The 27,980-nt window shown below is 46.4% G+C and overlaps 2 protein-coding genes and 1 long non-coding RNA gene across 7 annotated transcripts in view; 2 read left to right on the top strand and 1 right to left on the bottom strand.

Moving 5' to 3' along the window:
* MTOR (mechanistic target of rapamycin kinase) overlaps positions 1-14,263 on the top strand; it is a 101,044-nt gene extending 86,781 nt beyond the window's left edge. For all 5 annotated transcript variants that reach the window (XM_060276247.2, XM_060276244.2, XM_035117075.3 and 2 more), the window contains 17 exons: positions 91-189; positions 317-439; positions 3,538-3,720; positions 4,211-4,345; positions 4,473-4,647; positions 5,082-5,217; positions 5,319-5,466; positions 5,807-5,929; positions 6,964-7,046; positions 7,812-7,884; positions 8,514-8,588; positions 9,032-9,167; positions 9,530-9,595; positions 10,308-10,388; positions 11,211-11,291; positions 12,458-12,563; positions 13,330-14,263. In XM_060276247.2, the coding sequence (XP_060132230.1) occupies positions 91-189; positions 317-439; positions 3,538-3,720; positions 4,211-4,345; positions 4,473-4,647; positions 5,082-5,217; positions 5,319-5,466; positions 5,807-5,929; positions 6,964-7,046; positions 7,812-7,884; positions 8,514-8,588; positions 9,032-9,167; positions 9,530-9,595; positions 10,308-10,388; positions 11,211-11,291; positions 12,458-12,563; positions 13,330-13,345 (1,839 nt within the window). In that variant the 3' untranslated portion in view covers positions 13,346-14,263. The remainder of the gene's footprint in view (positions 1-90; positions 190-316; positions 440-3,537; positions 3,721-4,210; positions 4,346-4,472; positions 4,648-5,081; positions 5,218-5,318; positions 5,467-5,806; positions 5,930-6,963; positions 7,047-7,811; positions 7,885-8,513; positions 8,589-9,031; positions 9,168-9,529; positions 9,596-10,307; positions 10,389-11,210; positions 11,292-12,457; positions 12,564-13,329) is intronic.
* Positions 14,264-15,656: 1,393 nt separating this feature from the next.
* Positions 15,657-27,344, bottom strand: LOC118086834 (F-box only protein 44-like). The gene is made up of 5 exons (XM_088671537.1): positions 27,089-27,344; positions 24,961-25,132; positions 23,601-23,696; positions 16,489-16,618; positions 15,657-15,956 (listed from the first exon to the last, which is right to left on the bottom strand). The coding sequence occupies exons 1-5, from the start codon at positions 27,342-27,344 to the stop codon at positions 15,657-15,659; spliced, it is 954 nt and encodes a 317-aa protein (XP_088527663.1).
* On the top strand, positions 20,875-23,400 carry LOC148685250 (uncharacterized). Its single transcript, XR_015950432.1, has 2 exons — positions 20,875-21,092; positions 22,167-23,400. It is a non-coding gene; the product is annotated as an uncharacterized LOC148685250 (long non-coding RNA).
* Positions 27,345-27,980: the final 636 nt, after the last annotated feature.

Genomic DNA, 27,980 nt, shown 5'->3' with positions numbered 1-27,980 from the left:
TGCTTGTCTTAGCTTTGTATGAAATAAGAGCATCTTTTGAGAAATGTCTGAGTTCATCCCCCCCTTAACTCTCTTGTCCTCTAAAATCAGGTTATCCCTCAGCTCATCGCTAGAATCGACACCCCTCGTCCTTTGGTGGGCCGACTTATTTACCAGCTTCTCACAGATATCGGCAGGTACCACCCGCAGGTGAGCACTCCTGCTTTCTTTTCCCACCAGCCACCCCCCCCCCAAAAAAAACACCACCTTGTTGAGGCCCCAGACTGTAAACAAGCTCCGGTTTTATAAATTGCTGCTTTCTGATACTTGCCTTTAGGCTTTGATCTACCCACTGACTGTCGCTTCAAAGTCGACCACAACGGCCCGTCACAATGCCGCCAACAAAATCTTGAAGAATATGTGCGAACACAGCAACACACTAGTCCAGCAGGCCATGATGGTGAGTGTTGCATGCATGCACATATTTCGTTTCTCCTTCCACCCTGTGCAACATTCCAGGTTGGGGGAGAAAACTGGATGCATTCATTTCAGTTTTTACCCCTCCTTGTCTATAACCTCAGTGGTGGGTTGTATCGTTTTAATTAATATATCCCTCTGCTTTGCAATTTGGTCGACAGAGTAACCATTATGAGCTTCGCTTTGTCTTCCCCTTTGTACTCAAAAACATTCCTAATTATGGTTTTGCGAGGATTGATCTGCCTGACTCTTAGGGAGTTGTGTGTGCTATTTATTTTAACACTCTTCCCTTTGTATTGTGAAACGATTCTAATTATAGTTTCGGCAAGGATTGATCCACTTGACTCTTCTGTCTGAGAATGCCTGTGATCTTTTTCTTTAATGCTAGCGTACAGAATTTTAAAGAGGGTGATTGCGGGCCAGAACCAGTGGGCTGATACTTCTTTATTTGCCTATAGTTGACGTTTGGGATTCGATTGCACAGGATGTAGTGATTGCCACCAACTTGAATGCCTTTAAAAGAGAACTAGATAAAATCATGGTGGGTGACGAGGCTAGTTGCTACTAGCTACAATAGCGATCAATGTTCTGACTCCATGATCAGAGACCATATGCCTGCGGATATCAGTTGCTGGGAGATACAGGTGGGGAGGACTCTTTGCAAGCTCCCCAAAAGGATCTGGCTAGCTACTGTAAGAACAGGATGCTATCTCTAATGCAGCAGAAGCAACAATCTCTAGAATGCACCCGCATCCCCTCCCTTCAATCAAGTTATTAAATAGATTGGATGGCCATTTGTCAGGGCTGTGATTCCTGCATTTCAGCAGAGGTGGTTTTAGAGTAGCACAACTGGTGCAATGCTGTAGAATGGAGCAGTAGAGGCAGTGCGGGTGCAGAATTTAAGCGTTGCACAGAGCACCGCTGAAATTTGAGAGCCTAAAGCAATGATGGGCAACCTTTTGAGCTTGGTGTGTCAAAATTCGCCAAAACACCGAGCATAACTCGGGTGGTGTGTCACTTCGAGAAAAAAACCATAATTTCGCGATATTTATAGTTTAAATAACAAAAACATGTATAATTGTAATATATAACTGTATTTAATAAACCAAAAACTAATTATTTAACCTAACCAAACCAAAAACCCCTTATTTATCACAAAGTGCCCAGAGTTGTTGAGCTTTTTGCAGGGAGCTGCTGACCAAAGCTTTGGAGGGTTTTGGGGGGGGGGCAAAAGCTGCTTTGCTTTGGGGGGGATGCCCCAAAGCTGCTGCACTTTTTTGGGGGGGGGGGGAAGAGAACAGAAATAAATGATGAATAATACCTTCACTGGAACTAACACGCAGCACCAACATAGTCTGCCAAAGCGCCCAAAAAACCAGCACAGAACGGGTTAAAAAATGAACGCTGTTACACCCAATCATCGTCTGCCAAAGCGCCAGAAAAAACAGCACAGAAAGGGTTAAAAAACCAATCTCTGGCTACCAGCAACAAAAAAAAAACAAAAAAAGGATCCAGGTTTTAACAGCGGAGACAAGCTACAAGACAAGCTGTAGCGTGAGGAGGAGCGAGAGAACAAATGGGGGGAAACAACAACAACAACAGCGTGAATGGGCCGATGGGGCGCGTGCCAGCAGTGAGGGCTCTGCGTATCGCGTCTGACACGCGTGTCATAGGTTCGCCATCACTGGCCTAAAGTCTGCCACTGATTGCAGGAAGTTGAACTAGATGACCCTTGGGGCACCTTCCAACCCTATGATTCAATGTGGAGGCTGCTCCATCCTTCCACCCGACCCGAGCTACAACCATGTCATGTGCTTCCAGCAACAGTTGCGGAAAACGAGGCATCTTTCATTTCCTTCCACTTCATCGTGTGTTATCCCCCCCCCTCACCCCGCATAGTAGTGAACTTGTGGAACTCACTGCCATAAAAATGTGGCAATGACCACCAGCTTACCTGGCGTTAAAAGGCACTTTTGTGAAGGATAAGGCAACCAGTGGTTACGGTCGTGGTGATCATGTGCTGCCTCTGGGAACTGTGGCAGTGTGCCTCTGAATTGCTGGTGCCTGGATCGCAATGGCAAGAGTCAACTGATTGGTCACTGTGGGAAATGGAGTGCTGGACTAGATGGGCTTGTGGCCTGATCCAGCAGTCATGCTCTTTTTACATTCTTAGCCAGGCTTCCTCAACCTTGGCCCTCCAGATGTTTTGAGACTACAATTTCCATCATCTCTGACCACTGGTCCTGCTAGCTAGGGATCATGGGAGTCGTAGGCCAAAAACATCTGGAGGGCCAAGGTTGAGGAAGCCTGTTCTTAGCTCTCCCCACCGAAAGTCCCTGTCCTTCTCCTCTCCCTTAACCCCACTTTCAGAGTCAAGTGGTTAAAGAATACACAGGGTTTTTTTTAAAGCGCTCGTGAGCTCACCGGTGAATGAACATCAGGGGAAGGCAGAAAGTGAGAGAGAAATGTTTCTTCTTTGAATGCTGCTCTGGGAGACTTTCTTGGATGGAGAGTGGGAGCAAAATGCGTTAAATAAATAGAATTGTATAATATGGTACAGTAGGCTCATATGCTCACATGCTGATGTTGGGATTGCGCAACGTAGCACCACAATGTTTTAAGATGCTCCTTAAGCTCCCTCTTGTGGTCAGTCAGAAGTACTATTAACCCCTGCAACAGATAATGCCTCTTGCTAGCCTTGATATTATTATTATTATTATCATTTATAGAATTTACATACCTCCCTATACCCGGAGGTTTTGATATGAAACACAGAGAGTTGTGTCTATGTGTGCTATAGAGAGCCTGACTTGTGTGTTTGGAAAGTTGCCTTGTGAAAGGTAGGAGTCACATCAGTTGTGCCACTGGCCCTGCCCACTGCGGTATGTAGATCCCAGGAAGTGGCTCTGAAGGGTGTGGCCCTCTGGCTAAAATAAGGTTCCCCACCCCAGGTTGTCCCAAGATAACAGGGCTGGGGAACACACACACAGGCACCCCAACCTGAAAACTGCTGTTGCCAAAGCTTCAGGTGGGCCCTTGTCTGTATACAAGGCAGTGATTTCCATCATGTGTTTCATTCAGGTGAGCGAAGAACTGATCCGTGTGGCCATCCTCTGGCACGAGATGTGGCACGAGGGGCTGGAGGAGGCGTCGCGTCTGTATTTTGGAGAGAGGAACGTCAAGGGGATGTTTGAAGTGCTGGAGCCCCTTCATGCCATGATGGAGCGTGGGCCTCAGACTCTTAAGGAAACCTCCTTCAACCAGGTATGAAAATGAGAGTTAAGGACTGCCCATATCTGCTGCAATTCCAGGTCCAGGTCCACAAAGCAAGAATTGTGAATGGTTCACATTAGGAACGCTTTAATCCTGAAATGAGCAGCCTCACTATATAAACACACACACACGGCTACTCCAGGTGTTTTGAATGCTACAACTCCCATCAGCCCTGACCATTGACCCTGCTGGCTGGCCCCAGCAAAACCTGCAATACACAAACAACTAATCACAAGGTGTTGCAGCCTCTTTGCTTCATGGGTCAGTCTTTTGGAAGTAGCAAGTTATAAGATGCTAGCCCCAATTGAAGATTAGGGGAAGAAAGAAAAACAAAAAACCCTGTAGGTTGAGGCAGACTTGCCCACCTTTTGTGAAGGAATTTAGCACAATTGAGTACCTTATGACAGTACAACCCCTCAGCAGTCTCAGCACTAGTCGGCAACCATAGAGTGATGGGCTAATTTTTCTCCTTGCTCGGCAGGCTTACGGCAGAGATCTGATGGAGGCCCAAGAATGGTGCAGGAAATACATGAAATCGGGAAATGTGAAGGACCTCACCCAAGCCTGGGATCTCTATTATCATGTGTTCAGGCGTATCTCTAAGCAGCTGCCTCAGGTAAGCCGAGAGGCACAGGGTTTTTCCCCTCAGAAGTAGGGTGGATCTATCATTGGCCAACCATTCAACAGGCACTTCAAACTGCCTGTATTAATTTTGTCTACCCGCTTTGCCTCTTTTCTGGCAGCTGACTTCCTTGGAGCTCCAGTACGTCTCGCCCAAACTCCTGATGTGCCGAGATTTGGAGCTGGCAGTCCCAGGGACGTACGATCCTAACCAGCAAGTCATCCGCATCCAGTCTATTGCGCCATCGTTACAAGTCATCACGTCCAAACAGAGGCCAAGGAAATTAACCTTAATGGGTAAGAAATTGACTTTCTCCCCCCCCCCCCCAATGGGTGAAGAAGCACACATACCTTCTTTCCAGCTTTAGTTTCAAGTCTCTCTGTCTTTCTTTCTGGTGTTCTGATGATCACTGATTTAGAGGGGGGAGGATGGGGGTGGTGGAATAGATGTACTCATAAACTGTACAATTCATAGGTTTGTCAATAGCCAAAAAGAGGAGAGGAACTTTCGGTCCTGGAACCAAATGCAGTCTTCCAGCTTCTTAGGACTCTTCCCAGGTGCCCCTCACCGGCCTACTTTCCCCAAGTGTTTTTGCTGACTCTAATGTGCCCTTGAACTCCGGTAATTGAGGAACCCTCAATTTGACTAGGGGGCATATTCATACCCAGCTCCCTCCAAACCTTCATCTGAGTTTACACAACTTAAGAAACCTTCTCCTTTTCCCATACAGGTAGCAACGGGCACGAATTTGTCTTCCTTCTGAAGGGCCATGAAGATCTGCGTCAGGATGAAAGAGTGATGCAGCTTTTTGGCCTCGTGAACACTTTGCTAGCCAACGACCCAACATCCCTGCGTAAAAACCTCAGGTGTGTTGAAGGAAACCTGGTTGTTGGAATGAGTGTATTTTCAATAAAGCTGGGGCAGGCAATTTTTCAAAAGTTGAATGTCCTCCTCCCTCTGGTTCCAGCATCCAAAGATATGCAGTTATTCCACTTTCTACAAACTCGGGACTTATTGGTTGGGTGCCCCACTGCGACACACTGCACGCACTCATCCGAGACTACAGAGAGAAGAAGAAGATTCTGCTCAACATTGAACACCGCATCATGCTTAGGGTAAGGATGTGCCTCCAATAGAATATTCTAAGTTCTTCGCAGCGAGAAGAGTTAATGTTGCCTTTGGAGCTCTCTTGTAGGGAAGAGCCATAGCTCAGTGGTAAAGCACATGTTTTAATCCTTGACAACCCTATGTTAGGTGTATAAAAGACTTCAGACTGAAACCATGGAGAACAGCTACCAGTCAGTGTGTAGACATTACTAAGCAGGGCCAATGGTCTAACTTGGTATACGGCAGCTTTTTAGGTTCCCTTCCTGTACTTCGTAAAAATGTATCTTCTTGTGTCTCCTTAAGACATGTGATAACTGTTAAATATTATCTTTCTCCAATTATTTTCAGATGGCTCCTGATTACGACCACCTCACTCTGATGCAGAAGGTGGAGGTGTTTGAACATGCTGTTAATAATACAGCCGGGGATGATCTCGCCAAACTTCTTTGGCTGAAGAGTCCCAGCTCAGAGGTACAGCCAGCTCCAAATGCTTTCTGAAGCACTTGCAGACTTAGATAAGGCATATTTTAATCAGTGAAGGAAGAATGATAGAATACAACTGATAGTTTTCAAAGTTGCATGTGCATCAGCTACTTTATATTCCCTAGCACTAGATATTGTGTGTTATGTGGTAGGTTGGTTCAATCTCAAACCATGGTTTGGAGACTTGGAAGCAAGTCTTGGGCTCTCACACTCCGATTTTCCTCCCTTTGCTTCCTGGTTTAAGCAAGCCAAGGTTTACTGTGACATTTGCACTAGGTAAACTTTGGTTTGCACAACACAGGAAATGAAGGGAGGTGGGAATTAGAGCACAGGAAGGGTAATGAGAGGAAGCACAAATCTGAGGCTAGTTTCCAGCCCTCTAAACTGCCCAAGTGTGATTTGAAAATACAAAGGACTCGGGTTTAAAAATATGTGCCAGGCAAAATCACTTTGAGCTTGCTGCTAGCAAAAAATAAAAAGTAAAGCCCTACATACTTGACTTGAAGAACAAAACCCACAGTCATAACAGCCACAGCTTGTGTTTCTGTGAATAGAAAAGGCTGGAAAGTGCCTGTTAACCTGACTGCGCATGGAATGTTCACAAACCTCATTGCAGGGAAGGGCCTTTTATAGACCATTGATGGTTCTGAGAGGAAAGGAGCATCACGGTGAACACTTGAGAGTCATACCTGTGTGGGTTTGAAAGGAATATATGGGGCGTGCAAATAGTTGTGCAAGAGAGCAGGGGAAGCTCTGACTGGATTTCACTTTAGGTTGTATCCAACTAAGTCCTACTCAGAGTAGACCCAAGTTTGTCATGTCCGTTAATTTCACCAGGTCTGAGTAGGACACTCATCTGGGTCTAGTCCAGGGATTTAAAAATACCTAGCCCAATCTCCAGTTGGCATTCCCTTGCATAAATTTAACAGTTGGAGAGTTTGTTGCTTAATGCTGCCCCATCTCAAACCATTTCTCTGGCAAATACGTTTCACTCACATCTATTGATCCGTGTTCCTCTTTAGGTGTGGTTCGACAGAAGAACAAATTACACTCGGTCGTTAGCAGTGATGTCGATGGTTGGCTACATTTTGGGCCTTGGTGACAGGCAAGTGGAAGTGAACTCTTTTTCCCTTTTTTTAAAAAAATCGCATTCAGTAATCAAAGCAATCATTGCACCTGGAGCAGGAGAAGCAGGCAATGAAATTTCAGGCTACTAGACATGATGACTGTGTTCACCCTCAGCTTTCAAAGGTATTATGCGTCTGAATGCCACTTGCTGGAAACTGCAGGTGGGCAGAGTCCTGTTGTTCTCAGGCCCTGTTTGTGGGCTTCCCCGCAAGCAGGCCCTGCTTTCGTTTGGAGCCGGGATGGGGAGCCTGTGACCACTGTGAGACCAGGCTAGATGGGCCATTGGCTTGATCCAGCAGACTCATCTTAAGTTCATATCCATGCCTTTGTCTCCTGGATCAGATGCCAGTGCGTCAACCTACTTTTCTTGGTACAAAGTATTTCTACCCAGCCTTTTGACAAAAGTGGCTTGCAGCCCTCCACATGTTGTTGGGCTCCCCAACTCCCATCATCTTCCTTTGCAGGCAGGAGTTGAAATCTAACAGCATTGGGAGGTGGGGACAGAGATTCTTCACTCCTGGTTTAAAGCAATATAACAAGGAATAACATATGCCAACAAAATAAGTAAGAACTATCTAAAATCTGGCATGCAGGAGGGAGATGAAATAGTGATGAAACAGGGGATGAACATGCATTTACAGTGTTCTCGGGCCACAAGGATCTGTTCCGACAGGTCATAGAGGACCAAAGTAGTTTGTTGAGAATTGTTCACAAATTATTCATTGTTCTGTTGCTCCAACAGGCATCCCTCCAACCTTATGCTCGACAGGCTGAGTGGCAAGATTCTGCACATTGACTTTGGAGACTGTTTTGAGGTAACGCGATTCCGTTTTCAGAAAGCAGGGTGGAAGTTGGAAGTGTGAAGGCACAGCGGGTGGGAAGGAAGGAAGCTGAGAAAAATACATCCCTCCAGATGCTGCTGGACTGCAGCTCCCATCGTCCCTGACCACCAGGCATGCTGGCTGTTTGGGCTGCTGGAAGTTGGAGTCTAACAACCTCCGTGTTCCCAGTTCCCGAAGAAAGCCTTCCATAATGCACTGGGAGCCAAAACTGAAACAATATGGGTGTTTTGATTTGCACTTGAAAGCAGAGATCTGTGTGTGTTTTGCGGCGAGGCTAATAGCAGCTGCTGCAGGATCATCACCTCTTTTCCTAGCATCGCTGCCCTACTCAGGGGAGATGGAGGAAGCCCAGTTCATTTAAGTTAAAATTAAATTGTCAGGGAATTCAGTTGTCGCTGCCCCCTGCACTAATTTCTTTTGGCCTTAAGAATCCTGCCCCATCAATGTAATAATAATAATAATAATAATAATAATAATAATAATAATAATAATAATAATTTTATTATTTATACCCCATCCATCTGGCTGGGTTTCCCCAGCCACTCTAGGCGGCTTACAACATATGTTTTAATTCAATTGCCTTTCTTCCATCCTGGTTCTAGGTGGCAATGACCAGGGAAAAGTTCCCTGAGAAGATCCCTTTCAGGCTGACAAGGATGCTGACAAACGCCATGGAGGTAAGCAGGAGAAATGCCTCTTGTCTGTGGAGCTACAATATGGAAAACATAAGGATGCCATCAAGAGGTGATAGACATTTCCCCTTCTACTTCAACAGGCAATTAGTTCAGTCGTTTGCTTTCGTTTGGAGCCGGGATGGGGAGCCTGTGACCCTCCATATGATGCTGGACTACAGTTCCCATCATCCCTGACCACTGGCCATGCTGACTGGGGCTCATGGGTGTTCAGGGGTTCTAACATATGGAGGGCCACAGGTTCCCCCTCCTTGGTTTGGAGGCTTATCAGGGGCTCTTGAACGAGAAGGGCCAGTCTTGTGCCAAGCTTTCCTGTTACTTACCCACTATAGATTTTCCCTGTGATATAAGGCCGCAGCAGAGTGTTGTGTATGTTTTTGGAAGCAAATCAGAAATAAATGCTTCCTCTCTTCTCTCCCCCCCTGCAGGTGACTGGCTTAGATGGAAACTACAGAATCACTTGCCACACTGTCATGGAAGTCTTGCGAGAGCACAAAGACAGCGTCATGGCTGTGCTGGAAGCCTTTGTCTATGACCCCTTGCTGAACTGGAGGCTGATGGATAGTAAGTTTGCCTGGAGAATAAGGGAGAAGTGAGGCAGAAGAAGACCAATTTAGGCATCCAGTTGCCCTTTCCAACTTGTCTGCTGAGCAGTGTGGTTTGCTGCTGACTGCCTGTAGTTGTGGAGCTACCGTGGAGGGAGGGTGGTGGCCTTTATGCCCTGGGATAAATAGTGGCAACTGGCTAGCCGGTGTAAGAAGCAGAATGTTGAATTAGACAAACTTACTGGTCTGATCCACCAAGGTTGGTCTTATGGAGGAAGCCTGTCCCCAGGCTTAGTTGTCTGGACCAGCAGCTGGAAAAATTAAGGCACATAAGGAAAACCTGCAGTGCATTGAACATTTCTTTTTCTGTCTCTTTTGCAGCAAACACAAAAGGCAACAAGCGATCACGGACACGGACAGACTCCTACTCTGCTGGCCAGTCAGTAGGTGAGTATTGGCCCAAACAGTGCTTTTTGTTGTTGTCCTTTTGTGCGGGATATCCTTCATTTAGGTAGAGCCAGAATCGTTTCCCCTTCCCTAATTAGGCTACAACAAGAAGGGAGCTTGGTGGGCCCAGGATTCCATGGCCAAAGCCCTTCTGGTTTCTGAAATGGGGCATTGGACAGTTTTCTCTTTCCCCCTTCCTCATGGGAAATACGTTTATACTCAGGCAGGGATGGGGAGATGAGAGCACCAGGCAGGTGCTAAAGCAGAGGCTGCTTTGTTGCACCTAACTGTGCTGCAGTGAAGCAGCTTTTCAGCTAAGGCTGATGCAATTCCCGCAATCCAAACCACTTAGCCCCTATAAAGCTGCTGTGTGGCAGAGGTGGGGAACCTTTTTTAACCCAAAGGCAGTGTTTCCTTGAGGGGAAAACCTTCCAGGAGCCACTTTCCGGTACTGGGTGGGGCAACAGTCAGTGACTCTTAACTTTTGTACCAGCAGGGATAGTGAGGGGCGGAGAGGCTTGTGAGGGGCTGCATTTGGCCCCCCAGGTCAGAGGCTTCCCTGTCTTGCTCTATGGGAACACAGTGGTCAGTAACCAAAGCCCAGCTCTTACCAACATCCAACATCCTAAAGTGAGGCAGCTCCAAGCAGCAAGAGTCCTGGAAGGAATTGCATGTTTGTCTTTTGGTCTGATCATCTCTTCTTCCCTCTTAGAAATGCTGGACAGTGTGGAGCTGGGTGAAACGGCCCACAAGAAGGCTGGGACCACGGTGCCTGAATCCATCCATTCCTTCAGTAAGTTTGGACCCCTTGAGGGAGCACTTGGGTCTTCTGTTCCGCCACTGTTGGTGTTAAGGGCCCGAAATGTGCAGCCCAAACTGCCTCTGATGGGGTAGAGTGGGCATAAAAAGAACCCTGCTGAATCAAGACCTAAAGGTCCATCTAGTCCAGCTTCCCATCTCCCAACCAGATGCCTTCCAAGGAGCCTGTAAGCAAGGCATGAAGGCTGCAGCTCTCCCCCCCCCCCCCGGATATTCACAGCACCAAGTTAGTTCAGAGCTAACTTGCCTCTGAAATTTTATTTCCATTTTTTAAAAAAATTTAAAGCAATGTCTTATCTAATAACCATTGCCTAGGCCTGTCCTCTGAATTTGTCTACACTTCTTTTTTCAGATCCATCTAAGCTAGTGGTCATCTCAACACCTTGGGGCAGCCAGTTCCTAATTCCGTGTTGTGTGAAAAACGTCCTGTGTCTGTCGCTCATTGGTTTTCATTGTGTGACCCAAAGTCCCAGTACCAGGAGAGAGGCCAAATATTCCTGTCACTCATAATACTATAGACCCCTGTCATATTCTCCTTTCAGTCTATTTCCCTCCCCCATTAAACTGAAAAGTCCCAAGTGCTATTTTATTACAGGGCAGGTTCACCAACCTCTGATCAGTTTAGTTCTCTGAAGAAAGAGGTGGCCAGAGCTGTACAAAAAGTTGCCTGTAACTTGCTTGATTTCTCCCTTCCAACCAGTGTCAGGGGGTGAGGGTTTTATGCCACTGCTACACATTTAGTTTAGGTTTCAGATCTTAAGCTTGTGCCTTTCTCTTTTGTCTTTTTGCCTTCTAGTAGGGGACGGTCTTGTGAAACCAGAAGCTCTAAATAAAAAGGCTATACAGATTATCAACAGGGTCCGTGATAAACTCACTGGTAAGTAATGGCATATTCTGCAAAACACAAAAGATGAACATATACACTTATATTTGAATTCAGGTGCTTTGTTGGTGCTTATTCCTTACCTATTTATTTAGATAGAATCATAACTGTGTATGGATGGAGCTGTAGAATAGAACAGGCTTCAGCTCCAATGAGCTTACAGTCGTAAAATTCAGTGCAACTGTGTAGGGGAGAGGAGGGAAGTGGGGGGCAATATGCTGAATCATGGGTTGGAGGAGGGCCACTAAACTGAAGCAGAGTCCCATTCCTCTCGGAAGAAAAAGAAAAGCCACTTCTTGGAAGGAGGAGGAAAAAGTCGTAGAGAATCCACTGTAGATGCTTATATACTTTATTTGGGTTGTCGCCAAGGTTAGTCCTACTCAGAGTAGACCCTTGAAACTAATGGATCTAAGTTAGTCGTGAGCATTAATTTAAGTGGGTCTGCTGTGAGGAGAACTTACAGTGGTACCTCGGTTTATGAACACAATTGGTTCCGGAAGTCTGTTCATAAACTGAAGCGTTCATAAACTGAAGCAAACTTTCCCATTGAAAGTAATGGAAAGTGGATTAATCCGTTCCAGACGGTCTGCGGAGTACTTAAACTGAAGCGTTCATAAACTGAAGCGAACTTTCCCATTGAAAGTAATGGAAAGTGGTTTAATCCGTTCCAGACGGGTCTGCGGAGTACTCAACCTGAAGCGTACTTAACCCGAAGCATGGGTGTAATTGGTTCCGGAAGTCTGTTCATAAACTGAAGCATTCATAAACTGAAGCGAACTTTCCCATTGAAAGTAATGGAAAGTGAATTAATCCGTTCCAGATGGGTCCACGGCGTTCGTAAACCGAAAATTCGTAAACCGAGGTGTTCATAAACTGAGGTTCCACTGTAGTTGGATACAACCCTTTGTCTTTATCAAGTGTGGGGAACCTTTGCCCCTTCTGATTTCCCTGAACTGCAACCATCAGCCCCAGCAAGCAAGGCCAGGGATGCTGAGAGTTGTAGTTTAGCGACATGAGGAGGGCCAAAGGTTTCCCCTCACCTGGTCCTAACTATACACCATTCCACCTGTTTCTTTTGTATTTGGTTTTGTTCCAGAGCAACAGAAACGTGAAGGTGAGCTTGCGAGTCTCCTAATTATTCTCTCTCTCTCTCTGTAAAGGACGGGACTTCTCTCACGACGAAACACTGGATGTGCCCACACAAGTAGAACTTCTAATTAAGCAGGCTACCTCCCACGAGAACCTTTGCCAGTGCTACATCGGATGGTAAGTTTTGTAACTTCACAAACGGCCTGCTATTCACTCTTGTCTTATGAGATGCCGTAAGTGGCAAGCAAACAGAATGACTGGTTTGTTTACCTACTAGCCAAGGAGGCCCAAGGAGCAGTGCTGGGAAGGAGAGGCAGTTTCCATTCAATAGAAACAGAAGCAATCAGCAAAAGAACAATCAGGAGCTCCTTTCTAGCCCTTACCTGTTCCACACCTGATATAAACAGAAAAATCCAGGTCCTTGTCCCAATGAGCTTATATAATGTTGGCAGTTAACAAATCATCAATAGGATGGGGTATTAGGTGTGCTGAGGTTCAGATCATAAATTCATCTATTCTGGATGTGGACTCTTATGTCTTATTTCTGCATGCTTGTTTCTTCTTTGTAATATGAAGCAACTCCGATGGTATAGTGGTTGGAGTGTCAGACCAGGGTTCAAATCCCTGCTCAACTGTGAAACTCACTGAATTGACTTGGGCCAGTCAGTCTTTCACCCTAACCTACCTTAGAGGGTGATTGTGAGGATAAAATGGAGAGGAAGAGAATAGTGTATGCCACCTTGAACTCCTTAGAGAAAAGGTGGGATATAAATGCAACAGACACACAAACTTGATGTCAGGGGTGCAGTGGCTGGGCATGCCTTGCCCCAAACAGCGTGGTGGGCCAAGTTTGGCCCGCATAGCCAAGGTTCCCCACCCCTGTTGTATGGGACATCCTGGCCAAATGAGCCAGTCTATCTCATTTGTCTCTTACTTCGCTTAGGTGCCCTTTTTGGTAACAGAAGACACACAATGGAACATCCTTATAGCCTTTCCTTCAAGAGGCTTCTCCGCTCCCAGCATGTTTCTTCTCAGAAGCTGAGAGGGGAACAAGGACTGTGTGGGCAGGGTGAGAATTGCCTTTCATCAAATACTTTGAACTGTAAATGAGAACTGTATATTAAAAGTTTGTTTTGAGCTGATTTGCAACTGCTGATGCGCGCTAGGCAGTAATGAAACACAATGGAGTTTCCAGAGTTCTTTTAAAAAGGAACTGATACTGACCAGACATTGACTAATGTGGTCGCTGGGGAATGACTTGGCAGGAAAAAAATTAGGAGCAAGACTGTATCTTCAAGATATAGGAAGTCAGTAACGTGGCCAAGCAGTAGTGAATTCACTTCCATGACCCAAGTGACCTTGATCAGGTTTTGGAAAGGCACAGAGGCCTCTTTAGAACTGCAACCTGTTGCTCATTGCTTGACATACCTGGCCTGTCTCAAAACTTAGCCCCAAGCAGATTGTGACTGACACGTGTTGGAAAACACAGTTGTAAGCATGTTTCTGACTAAATGTGCATGGAAGAGCCCAAATAAATAATGAGAGACTCTGTAGGAGCTGAACATCATAATTGGGTTGGGTATTGCAAGAGACAAGCTTGTGCCTCTGGGAAGTCTTCCATACTAGCAAAGAGAGAAATGGGGTGCGGGGAGCATTAATGTTGAGCATAAAACCAGTGATGACAGCATAAAACCAGTGATTTTGATACCCTGGAAGGGTATCAAAATGGGTGCTTGGAAAGCCTGGAGTGAACACATAATGTCATGACTTCATTAATGAAACAAATATTAAGTAAAATGCACAAAGAAGTGTACTGATACTTAGATGCCATGTTGTAGTTGGATATTTTTTGTGCCAATAAAAAGTACACCAAACTATGTGAAGCTGAATGTTTTCATCCATGACTGCGCGACTCGGGACAGTGGGGAGCAAATGAACAGGGAAGCATTCCTATGCCAGTTCACATATTGTAATGGCAAGGGGCGGTGCAGACCTTGCAGAGGGGGAATTGACCACCTTGGTTTCACTTTCAGATCCGTCCCTTGAAAACACGTGGGCATGTTGTCCCCAGAGATGAAACTTACACCCCCCAGATGGGAAACCTAGATGGTCTCCAAACTTGTCTCCTTCACCTGGGGTGCAATGTTCACGTGCAGAAAGGAAGTGGCATGGTCTTTTTATTTATTTCAGCACTTATATTATGAAAAGCACCCCCAGCAGTTCACACCATTGTAGTCTCTGCACTTAGGACTGTTACCACTTCACGTCACTTTCTGGTCCATCTATACAATTCAGGTTACAAGTTTACACAGGGATAAACCAGATGGGTGATTGCTTCAAGTCCGTTTAGAACTGTCCCATTTTAATCTTCAATTCCCCCCCCCCCCGATAATTAATGCCCGTCTGCTATCAACATTCCCAGTAAAGCTTTACATTGAGTTTAACACATTGATACTGCATTTAGTCCATCTACCTAATATTTTCTGTGGAGCAGGGAAGGGGGAACCTTTGTCATCCCCTTATAGATCCTTGAAAAAGCCAGGCAGGTAGCCTTGCATGTCTGCTGCAACAACAACAAAATCAAGAGCCTTGTGGTATCTTTAAAGTCTGGGTCATTTTTTATGGCAGCTGCTTTTGTGGGCTAGAGTTGCCTTCATCAGATGCATTAAGTGCTGTCCTCAGTATAAACACACACATATGACAGAGGTATGTGGGAGAATGTAAACAGCAGGGTCAAAATGGCAATGAAATTCATTCTGTAACAATTCTACGTGGAGCCTGCCAGCAAAAAGACATGAATTTCAAGTGAGCAAACTTTATAGTATATAGCATAGTAACTTTATACACACCGAGTCCATAGAGAATTACAGGACTGTTCTTCCCCCCAAAAATGTATAGCCACAAAGTCAAACAATGCAAGAGGTGACAATAGCCAATGCCCCTTTAACTAGGCAGAGCACAAACGAATTATTTTATCCCCTCAGTGGGTCAATTCCCTGTTCCATGTCCCTGCAACTTGTGCTGTGAAAACAGAATACCCTCTGCTGCCTGAAAACTATCTCAGTTTCAGAGCTAGCTTCCACCCCCCTCCTGCATAGCCTATCGAGAAAGAGCCTGCGTTCTTTAACTTCCAGAAATGGCCATTATACAGAGAGTGAGCAGGTGCTGGCATACAACGTGACAGAAGCTCAGAACTTCTGAAATCTGCATCGAGACCGGACGAGGGGAAGAACTCCGCACAGGACTAGCGGGAGAGAACGAAAGTACTTGTTACCAGTGGAGATAGTTGCCGCGGCAGGGACACTGGATGCTGCGGTAATGAATAAAGCTACAGCTGCTCAACTCTCTGCCGTCCTTATAGTACATGGTTTTGTCCAAGGAAAACGGGCCAACGGTGATGCTGCTTTTGGTGATCCTCATCCTTCGGTCTGTTTTCATGCATCTGGCCATTCTGAAGAGCTTGGCTATTCTCGTCAGAAGGGTGGATTCCTGCCAGTTCAGATTTTGGCTTTGGTGTTGGAAGAAGATGTGGTGGACTCCAGGAGGGAAGTTGTGAAATGTGTGCAAAACCTGAATGTGACAAGCAGTTGGGGGGGGGTGATGGCAGTGTTGCTTGGGTTTAGGACAGCTTAGCCACTTGGGCAGGGGAAGAAGGCACTTACCCCCCCCCCCTATACGCAAGGGACCATTTATCACTGGATACACCCATGGGCCAGGAAGCGAGTGGCGCTGTGGGTTAAACCACAGAGCCTAGGGCTTGCTGATCAGAAGGTTGGCGGTTTGAATCCCCGCGACAGGGTGAGCTCCCGTTGCTCAGTCCCAGCTCCTGCCAACCTAGCAGTTCAAAAGCACATTAAAATGCAAGTAGATAAATAGGTACCACTCCAGCAGGAAGGTAAACGGCATTTCCGTGCGCTGCTCTGGTTCGCCAGAAGCGGCTTAGTCATGCTGGCCATATGACCTGGAAGCTGTATGCCAGTAAAGCGAGATGAGCGGCGCAACCCCAGAGTCGTTCGCGACTGGACCTAATGGTCAGGGGTCCCTTTACCTTTACACCCATGGGCCACAGCCAACCCCCCTCTTCAAACCGAGCTGACTTTACCTCGCGCCATTCCTCATCTTCTGAATAGCACGTGTACCGGCCTTTGGAACAATATTCTCTGATCACAGTGAAGTCTGCAGACACGAGCTTTACAGAGAGCTGGTAGCGGTGACCGAGAATGCCATAGAACCTATTTATTTTAGGGGTGGAGCAGACCAAGGAAAAACAACACCAAGAGTAAGATTCGCTGCACCTCCCTGCTGGTGGATCAGGTGGGCAACGCCTCCTCCCCAAGGGAATCCTGGGGAAAGGCTCATTTTCGTATGATATGGGGTGCCCACCTTCCTCAAGATGTGTGAGGGACTCGGATATTGAATCCCCTTCTCCATGAATTTTGGGGATTACTCTCACTTTCTAAATCACTGTGGGGGGCGGACGGGAGGTGAGGAATCTCATTGCGAAACTCAACAAGATTTTAAAAGGGGGGGGATAACAAAATAAAAATAAAAGGGGGGAATAACTATACAGTACCGGTTTACTATAACTTTTCCAGCCGACTAAAACCTACTCAGAGTAAGATGGAAGGAAGATCAAGTTCCAACCAGAGAATGATGGATAATCAAGATGATGGACTATGCCGAAATGGCAAAATTGACCGGGAGGATCAGAAACCAAGAAGATAAGAAATTCAGCAAAGAATGGGAAAAATTTACAGGTTACCTCGAAGAACACTGTAAACACCTAAAAATGCTAGCAGGATTGTTATAACACTTGTAATGTAACAATTCTATGGTTAAAACGGGAACAAAATTTGAATACTACAAGATGCAGTAGAAAAAAGGTTTACAATGGAAACTACCGGGTGGCAGGGGGGCCAAGGGAAGTCCAAGGGTTAAGGGAATCTTATATATGTATAAATATTCATTATATTTGAATGTATATGATATTTGTAAAATAAAATAAAATAAATAAACATGAAGAGAAAATCCTACTCAGAGTAGACCCATTCGAACTAATGGAAGCAAAGGAGTCATGCCCTCCAAAATCAGGGAGTGCACTCTGAGGACTAGTGCTTATGCGGAATCCTGGGAGATTAGACAGGTTGTGCATCCACAGCAGTGACCAGGGGAGGAATGACCGTTGGGAGGAGCGCAGAAAAAAGAAACAGCCATGGAGCATCTGCAGCAGCATAACCAGGTGTTGACCTTTAAAGCCCTAAACAGCCTCAGCCCAGTATACCTGAAGCATCTCCACCCCTATTTGTTCAGCCCAGACGCTGAGGTCCAGCACTGAGGGCCTTCTGGCGGTTCCTTCCCTGCGAGAAGCGAGGTTACAGGGAACCAGGCAGAGGGCCTTCTTGGTGGTGGCGCCTACCCTGTGGAACCCCCTCCCATCAGATGTCAAGGAAATAAACAACTATCTGACTTTTAGAAGACATCTGAAGGCAGCCCTGTTTAGGGAAGTTTTTAATGTTTGATGTTTTATTCTTTTTAATATTCTGTTGGGAGCCGCCCAGAGTGGCTGGGGAATGTATGTATGTATGTATGTATGTATGCATGCATGCATGCATGCATGCATGTATGTATAAATATTATTATTATTATTATTATTATTATTATTATTATTATTATTATTATTATTATTTCCTGTGTGAGTGCCTGGAAGCAGATGGAGGATGGATGGCGGCTAACAGATTGAGGTTGAATCCTGACAAGACAGAAGTACTGTTTTGGGGGGACAGGGGGTGGGTGGGTGTGGGGGACTCCCTGGTCCTGAATGGGGTAACTGTGCCCCTGAAGGACCAGGTACGTAGCCTAGGAGTCATTTTGGACTCACAGCTGTCCATGGAGGCGCAGGTCAATTCTGTGTCCTGGGCGGCTGTCTACCAGCTCCATCTGGTATGCAGGCTGTGACCCTACCTGCCCGCAGACTGTCCCGCCAGAGTGGTGCATGCTCTGGTTATCTCCCATTTGGATTACTGCAATGCGCTCTACGTGGGGCTACCTTTGAAGGTGACCCGGAAACTGCAATTAATCCAGAATGCGGCAGCTAGACTGGTGACTGGAAGTGGCCGCTGGGACCACATAACACCGGTCCTGAGAGACCTCCATTGGCTCCCAGTACGTTTCCGAGCACAAATCAAACTGTTGGTGCTGACCTTGAAAGCCCTAAATGGCCTCGGCCCAGTATACCTGAAGGAGCGTCTCCATCCCCAACGTTCAGCCCGGACACAGAGGCCCAGCTCTGAGGTCCTTCTAGCGGTTCCCTCCCTGCGAGAAGTGAGGTTACAGGGAACCAATCAGAGGGCCTTCTCGGTAGTGGCACCCGCCCTGTGGAACGCCCTTCCATCAGATGTCAAGGAAATAAGCAGCTATCCTATTTTTGAAAGACATCTGAAGGCAGCCCTGTTTAGGGAAGTTTTTAATATTTAATGCTGTATTCTTTTAACACTCGATTGGGAGCTGCCCAGAGTGGCTGGGGAGACTCAGCCAGAAGAGCGGGGTACAAAAAATTATTTGCCATTGGTATCTGCAGCCACAGCAGACGCTGCAAGCTCTCAACAGTTTGACTTCACTCCCAAAGGCGCACTCCACCATTGTTTCCGAGGCAGACGGATGCCAACAACATTCCCCTATTGCCTTCCCTTCCTGTATTTTAATGTTTATTTATTGCATTCGTTATTCCACCTTTTTCTTCAAGGAGTTCCAGGTGCCTTGCATGGTTCTTCCACTCCTCATGCTGTGGGTTAAACCACAGAGCCCAGAGCTTGCCGATCAGAAGGTCGGCGGTTCAAATCCCTGCGACGGGGTGAGCTCCCGTTGCTCGGTCCCAGCTCCTGCCCACCTAGCAGTTCAAAAGCACCTCAAAGTGCAAGTAGATAAATAGGGGAAGGTACAGCGGGAAGGTAAACGGTGTTTCCGTGCGCTGCTCTGGTTCGCCAGAAGCGGCTTTGTCATGCTGGCCACATGACCCAGAAGTTGTACGCCGGCTCCCTCGGCCAATAATGCAAGATGAGCGCCGCAACCTCAGAGTCAGTTACGACTGGACCTAATGGTCAGGGGTCCCTTTACCTTTAAGAACCCTGCAAGGTAAGTTAGGCCAGGAGGCCTTGACTGGCCCCAAATCACCTAGTGAGCCTCGTGGCCAAGTGGGGTGGGGAGGGGATTTGAACTCAACATCTCCCAAGGCCCTAGTCCGGCACTCTGACCATTTTACCACATTTCAATATATATTTTGATATGTGTCCTACCTCAAGAAGCGGGAGGCCATACAGACATGTGTCAACAGCAAGCGACCACAAAAATAATTTAAAATGCATTTATTCTGCGGTACCAAAAAAATACCTTGTAAAAGTCTCACCCACACAAGAACAAGTAAAAAAACAATTGGCCCAGCCAAAGAAGGGGTGTGCTTTGTTTTCTCTCCAGCTTCAAAGGGAATTCAGCAAGTCAGTAATGTTGACGAACATCGTAAATGAACTTAAGGGTGATGCTGCTTTTAGTTACTCGCAAACCTTTATGGTTACGTCTGTTGACATTTTGGCCTTTGTGTTCAAAGTAGATGTAGCGGACACCAGGAGGGCAGCCATAGATGGTGTAATAAACCTGCAGGATAAAGGGGGGGGAGCGAGAGATGAGTGGTGATTTGGGTAAAGTTTCATTTATGCATTCTTATTCCTTGCCTGCCCCTTCTCCAAAATGTCCCGTAGGGCAGGCTGTTGCAGCGTTTATTTCAAAGTACAGCTGTACCTCGGTTTTCGAACATAATCCGTCCCAGAAGACCGTTCGAGTTCTGAAACGTTCGAAAACCGAGGCGCAAAGGGCAGTCTGTAAATTTTATAAACAAAATTGAGAAAAATAACATACAGTGGTACCTCGGCATGTTCAATTTCCGAGGCGTGTTCGAAAACCGAAGCATTTACTTTCGGGGTTTATGGCGTTCAAAAACCGAAAAGGTTCGTCAATAGAAACGTTCGGAGACCGAGGTATCACTGTAATTGTCAAAACAAGATTTGCAAATGCAAAAATAAAGGTAAGATTTGGAAATGCAAAAATAAAATTTGTCTAGAGTACATAATAAGGGAAGCGGGTGGCGCTGTGGTCTAAACCACTGACTGGATTTAACTGTCAGGGGTCCTTTACCTTTACCTTTAGAGCACATAATAAAAACAGTCATAAATGCAAGAGGAACAAAAACGCAACCGTAATCTTTTAAAAGCTGTAAAAGGAATGAATAGTTAGATCGAGACAGTTATGGAATACACACAACTGTTCCAAAATGGAAGAGCACAGTAGAAATTGTGCAACAGAGGTGAACCCTGCAAAGATAGGGGGCAAGGCAGAGATCTCTCTTAGGTCTCATTTGCTGCAGACTCCGACTCCTGGGCCCCAACCTTCAACCTGGGAAATTAATTAATTATACAGTGTTATCTTGGTTCCCAAACAGAATGCGTTCCAGAAGTCCATTCGACTTCCAAAACCAAGGTGCGGCTTCCGATTGGCGCAAGCGCACAGAAACAATAGCAGAAGCCATATCGGACGTCTGGCTTCTGAAAGCGTTAGAAAACCGGAACACTCACTTCCAGGTTTTGATTGTTCGGAAGCCGAAACGTACAAGTACCAAGGCGTTCAGGAACCAGAGAACCAAGGCATTCAGGAACCAAGGTACCACTGTAATTTATTATTATTACCCTGTTTCTCATATTTTAAGACATACCCATAAAATAAGCCATAGCAGGATTTTTAAGCATTCAAGGAATATAAGCCATACCCTGAAAATAAGACATAGTGATAGGCGCAGCAGCAATGCCGGCCGCAGCAGCAGGAGGAGGAAAAAAATAAGACATCCCTTGAAAATAAGCCATAGTGTGTTTTTTTGAGGAAAAAATAAATATAAGACATGTCTTATAATATGAGAAACACGGTATTTATATCCTGCCCATCTGGCTGGGTTTCCCCAACCACTCTGGATGGCTTACAATTAAGTTTTATTTATTTATTTGATTTATATACTCCTCTTCATCTCAAGATCTCAGAGCAGTTCACAAGGTGAAAATACAAGGTGAAAGCACAAATAGTCAAAAAAAACAAACAACAACACAATAACCCTCCTCCCACAAACATATTTAAAAGGCTGTAGAATATTAATAAGCATAAGGCCTGGTTGAAGAGAAACGTTTTCATCTGGCACCTAAAGATATATAATGAAGGCAGCAGGTGAACCTCCCTGGTGAGAGCATTCCACAAACGGGGAGCCACTGCAGAAAAGGCCCCAGCTCTTGGGTTGCCACCTTCTGGACTTCTCATGGAAGGGGCACATGAAGGTGGGTCTCAGATGATGATTGCAGGGTCCGGATCAGTTTATATGGGGAGAGGTGGTCCTTGAGGTATTACGGCCCTGAGCCATTTAAGGCAGGCATCCCCAAACTTCAGCCCTCCAGATGTTTTGGGCTACAATTCCCATCTTCCCCGACCACTGGTCCTGTTAGCTAGGGATCATGGGAGTTCTGGGCCAAAACATCTGGAGGGCTGCAGTTTGGGGGTGCCTGATTCAAGGCTTTATAGGTCAAAACCAGCACTTTTGAATTAATTGGGTCCAGAAACTAATTGGAAGCCGGTGCAGTTGGTGCCAGCTGTAATACCATCTTGCCTTGCTGAGCAACATGGCCACCAAATTCTGCACCAGCTGAAGCTTCTTAACTGTCTTCCTTCTTACCTCTCGCCACCTTCCATGTTTAGATCCATTCAAGAACAAGTCTTCAGAACACCGCTCTCTTAAGACCTCGAAGTCTGCTGATAACAGCAGCACCCGCAGCTGGTATTGGGCGCCTTTGGTGCAGTAAAACCTATATTGAGAGAATAGAGAAACAGAGAATATTCCACACCATAAAACTTGTACTGAATCCTCACTCTCGCAAGGAGTTAAAATCTAAGAAGAGCCTGGTTGGTGGATCAGGACAATGGCCCATCTTAGCCCAGAATCCTCTTCTCTTCCTCTAATAATTGTCATAGATATCATCTTGGCCCCTCTCCTCCCCCATCGCCACTGGGCAGTTGGTGGGGGGTGATCCTGTGGCTGGGACAGAACTGCGACCTGCGATTCTGGTAACTACAAGGATTGTGGAGGCTTCATCCAGCAGCCCTGCCCGAGAGGAAAATACAACTCCTCTGGAGTTGAACTTCAGAGCCAACAACCCTACCAGCCAGAGGCCCCCGCAGGAGCCCACCCCACCCATCTTGTCAGAAGCCATGATGACTGAGCTTTGCTGGCCAGGGTAACTAGCAAGCAGTCACTGTCCACCTTAGGAAAGCAATGTGGCTCTTTTAAGGAAGCTGTCATGCCACCCAAGCTGGGCTTAGCATGGTAGTGAAAACCTGCACAGGTCCAAAAAAGTTGGAACCACTGTTGGAGCCTATTTCTAACTTTGGAACTGTCCGTGGTCCTGAAGTCCAGGTCCTATCAGATACACTTCTCCCCATCCATCAACTCGCTGGCCAACTCTGGAACCTCCCCGTGATCCTGAACTGCAGGTTCAATCAGACCTGCGCCACTGTCCTGTCCATGTGCATTTCTTAGTCCAGAAATTATTGATCTGATCTTTCCTAATCTAATTAATTCAAGAGGGTTCTGGAAGCTTCTCTGTGTGAAAGAAACAAGCAGAAGGTTCATGATGTTTGGGTGATTCCTTCAGAGAAGCTGAGTACAGCTGGCTTAAACTGGTTCTGTCAAGGTCACGCTGACTATAAAAGTAAGGCCAGAAGGAGCCTGTGTTTCACTTTCTCTTTCTATCTCTCTTCCTTTTGGTGTGGTGTTAAACCTTAGTGTTAAGGTTTAAACTTATTATAAGTTATTGTAAGTTTAAGTTAATTCTGCTGCAACTGGATTTCTTATGGACTGTGGCAATCCTGAATGTATTGGGTTTGTGACCATTATGCTCATTTGCCTTAAGTAGCAGTAAAGCTCTGCTGGATGAAATATTATCGCCTCTGATCTATTTTTGGGAATCGACTAACTATACATTGGAATCTACTCTGGATCAATATGGAGTAGAATTTCCATGACCTGGCCAACCCATTGGCCACTTCTATCCTTTCGATCTACTGGAACCTTTGAGAGTGTCTTCTTGCCACACTGCACTCACCAACAGCCACAATGGCACACACTGCACTCACCAATCGGACACCATAACGCAGGGTTTGACCCTATCTATCAGCTCATCCCAGTAGCCTTCGTCCTTCAAGGTGATGAGCTGATACTTGGCGCAGAACCTAAGTGAAAACCACAAAGTAACACCATCACTATCCTGCCTTTTGCTCCAAGGGTTTGGGGGGGGTGGGGGAAGCCGGCTGCCAGAAGCTCCAAGCCAAATGCAGCCCATTGAAGGAGACTCATCAACCCACCCATGGAGATGGCTAGCAAGCCTCATTGCAGAAGGGCCTGGCCACTTCTCAACGTGGTGCTCTAGGGAAATTTGGGTTCCAACCCAGGACTCCGTTTTGGGGACGCTGGTTGGTTGGTACAGCATTGCCTACACTGACTGGCAGTGGCTCTCCTGGGTTTCAGGCAGGAATCTCTCCTGACCCTACCTGGAGATCCTACGGATTGAACCCAGGACTTTCTGCATGCAGAGCAGATGAGCTGTGGCCCTTCCTACATTCTGGGCTGAAAAGTTAATACAGTGGTACCTTGGTTCTCAAATGCCTTGGTACTCAAACAAATTGGCTCCTGAATGCTACAAACCTGGAAGGAAGTGTTCTGGTTTGCAGACGCTTTTTGGAAGCCAAACGTTCGACACAGCTTCCACTTGAGTGCAGGAAGATCCTTGCAACCGATCAGAAGCCGCGCCTTGGTTTTCGAATGGTTTCAGGAGTCAGACGGATTCTCAGAATGGATTAAGTTTGAAAACCAAGGTACCACGTACTGTACATGGTTTCTTTTTGGGGGGGATGGTTGCAGTTTTATGCAGGTATGTCGGTAAAGCTAAAGGGTCACCTGACCATTAGGTCCAGTCGCGGACGACTCTGGGGTTGCGGCGTTCATCTCGCTTTACTGGCCGAGGGAGCCGACATACAGCTTCCAGGTCATGTGGCCAGCATGACAAAGCCGCTTCTGGCGAACCAGAGCAGCACACAGAAACGCCGTTTACTTGCACTTTGCACTTTGACGTGCTTTCGAACTGCTAGGTTGGCAGGAGCTGGGACCAAGCAATGGGAGCTCACCCCTTCGCGGGGATTTGAACTGCTGACCTTCTGATCGGCAAGCCCTAGGCTCTGTGGTTTAACCCACAGCGCCACCCGTGTATGTCTCACCTTATACCAATTTATTGGATATTAAAAAAACTCATTAGATTGAACCTGTTGACGTAAGTTGTGATTATTATTATTATTAATATTTTAAGAAACTGGTTCAGGATTGAGGCGAGGGTATCTAAAGGCAGGCTTCCATGCCGGCCCAAGATTCCCCGCAGGAAAAACAGTGAATCGCTCTCCCCATCTCCAGCTGAATCCCAGATCAAACGGGTATTATCCTTACCCATCACAAGCAGCAAAGCATTTTTTAACCTGAAGACAGGGCCCATCTTCCACAGGGCAGTCCCTCGGAATAAAGTCCTTCATTCCAAGTCGCAGGGAGGCCATTTCAGACACTTCCTGAATTTTCCATTGGGCCGTTCCAAGGGTCTTGGTTGTCCAATAGTCCAAGCCATCTGTAGGAAAAGGGGACAAGTGATAGGGAAGGGTTAACAACATAAGTAGAGCCCTGCTGGATCAGGCCCAAGGTCCATCTAGTCCAGCATCCTACTCACACAACCTATCAATTGCTGGGAAATTTATTAAAGGGCATGTTAAATAACATAATTTGAATTATTGTGGCATTGAGTGGTGCAGATATCTCAGGTTGTTAGTGAAACAGTGTACATCGTAGGCTAGGATCCGAACCCCATTTACCTGGAAGTACGCCCCATTGAATTCAATAGTACTTGCTTCTGAGTAGACATGATTTGGACTGCATTTTTAAGTTCACATGCTCCAATTTTTTAAAAGTGGGATCCAGAACGGAACTTTAAAATACTCCTGTTTTTCCAATAGCTTGAACTACTAGCTTTTGCCAGTTTTAACACTCAGTTCTGCTTTCCTGGGAAATCCCGGGAAATCATGAAAACTGGAGTTCTGTAAATGCGGCTCAGGGATGCTGCTCCAGAAATCTCAGCACCAAACTGCAACTCCCAGGGAGCTAGTGTCCATTGGGACTGGGAGGGCAGAAGGCAGAGAGCCCAGAGCCAATGACGAGAACTAAGGATTCCTAGTTTGCTTGTCTCCATCTCTTTTCCTGTTGAGTTCAACACAGGCATCACTGTGGAGGATGAGGAAGTTGTCAGTACCAAACCCTGAGATGGTTGGAAAAAGTCAGGCAGGTGGGAACAGAGCCCTTCCTGTCCCCCTGCCGTGGACCAGCCTCTCGAAATACAAAACTGAGAAGAGTTTTGGAGGTGGCTCTTCATTGCAGCAGGTTTAAGCGGCTTCCCGCTTCAGGAAATTCCTTCCCATCCCCAGTGACACAGCAATTTCTCCTTCCACTGTAATTCACAACGGCCTACCTGACACCTGAGGGTCAAACTCTGCATACAGAAATATGGCACAGCCTCGCTTTGCTTCAGCTATACCACTTCTGAATCCTGGTGAAGAAGCGATGTGTTTGGAAGGTTCCCAATGTAAAATAAATAAATTAACAGACCTAACCTAGCCAGGGCCACATAACAAAAAGAGTGTGTCAGGGGGTGGGGAGGAGTTGCTTAGCATCCCTGAGATGCTTGGTTTCTTCAGGAAAGGCGGTGTGTGTGTGTGTGTGTGTGTGTGTGTGTGTGTGTGTGTGTAAGAATTGACACATCTAATTTCCTACTCATCTGCATTCAAATGTGGGACGGTTCACAGGAACATAGGAAATTGTACTATACTGAATCAGATCATGGGTCTGCCTAACTCAGAATTGTCTATTTGGAGATGCCATTGGAAATTGTACCTGAAGGACCGTCTCCACCTCTATCATTCTGCCCGGACAATGAGTTCCAGCTCCAATGGCCTTCTAGCGGTTCCCTCATTGCTAGATGTGAGGTTACAGGGAACCAGGCAGAGGACCTTCTCAGTAGTGGCGCCTGCCCTGTGAAACACCCTCCCATCAGATGTCAAGGAAATAAACAACTACCTGACTTTTAGAAAGCATCTGAAGGCAGCCCTGTTTAGGGAAGTTTTTAATGTTTGCTGTAGTATTCTGTTTTTAATCTGTTGGGAGCCACCCAGAGTGGCTGGGGAAACCCAGCCGGATGGGCGGGGTATAAATAATAAATTAGTAGTAGTAGTAGTAGTACCTGGGACCTGCTGCACACAAGACCAGATGTTTCAACACTGAGTGGTTTTTTAAAGGACTATAAGCAGAGGCTTTTGGAAAGGACTATGCCAGGCATCCCCAAACTGCGGCCCTCCAGTTGTTTTGGCCTACAACTCCCATGATCCCTAGCTAGCAGGACCAGTGGTCAGGGATGATGGGAAATGTAGTCCAAAACATCTGGAGGGCCGAAGTTTGGGGATGCCTGGACTATGCAAATCAGTTCCTCTCTGCTCAAGGCAGGCTTGTTGGTATTTCTCCTGAATAATCTGGGACTTGCCTTCTCCAAAGGGGTTCTTGATCAAATTTCTCTCCAGGTGGCCCAAAATGTAGTAGGCCTTTATATCACGTGGCACAACTTGCACGCGTTTGCTGCTGTCCTTCAGCCGGAAGAGCCGCTTCCAGAGAACTGGCAAGTCCACTAGGTCCCGCCAGCGGGAACAGACCAGACGGCAGTTTCGAATCAGGTCGCCCATGGGGACAAGAGACAAGATATCCAACAGGAGGTGATCGGGCAAAACGCAGATGCTTGCCATCGCCCTTCAAAGAGGTCCACTCCACCTGGAGAGGAGAACTGGGAGAGGGAGGGAGAGAAACACACAAGAGGGATGTGATCACACTAAATATCCTAGCAAGGAAAAGGCAACCCAAATGATTGAGGGGATGGAACGATTCCCCTATGAAGGAAGATGGAAACATTTGGGACGTACGGTGGTACCTTGTTTTTTGAACGTTTCCATTGATGAACGTTTCAGTTTTCGAACGCCGAAAACCCGGAAGGAAACGCTTCCGTTTTTTAACACACCTCTGCAGGCCGCCCTTTGCACCTTGGTTTTCGAACATTTAAGAACTCGAATGGTCTTCCGGAACGGATTACGTTGGAAAACCGAGGTACCACTGTATAAGGTTAGAGGAAAGCTAAGTAAGGGGAGATGTGATAAAAGTTTATAAAAATTATGTTTGGCATTGAGAAATTGGATAGAGAAGCGTTTTTCTCATTCTCTCCCAACAATGGAACTTGGGGACATCCAGTGAAGTGGGCATCCATTGAAACTAAATCCACTGAAACTAAACCAGACAGAGGGACTTCTCGGTAGTGGCACCCACCCTGTGGAAAGCCCTCCCATCAGATAACAAGGAGATGAGTAACTCTATAACCTTTAGAAGACATC

Source organism: Zootoca vivipara, chromosome 6 (genome assembly GCF_965207765.1).
Source record: "Zootoca vivipara chromosome 6, rZooViv2.hap1.1, whole genome shotgun sequence".
Taxonomy (NCBI): Eukaryota; Metazoa; Chordata; class Lepidosauria; order Squamata; family Lacertidae; genus Zootoca; species Zootoca vivipara.
Note: the sequence above shows the minus strand (reverse complement) of the source record. Positions and strands in the feature narration are given on the sequence as shown.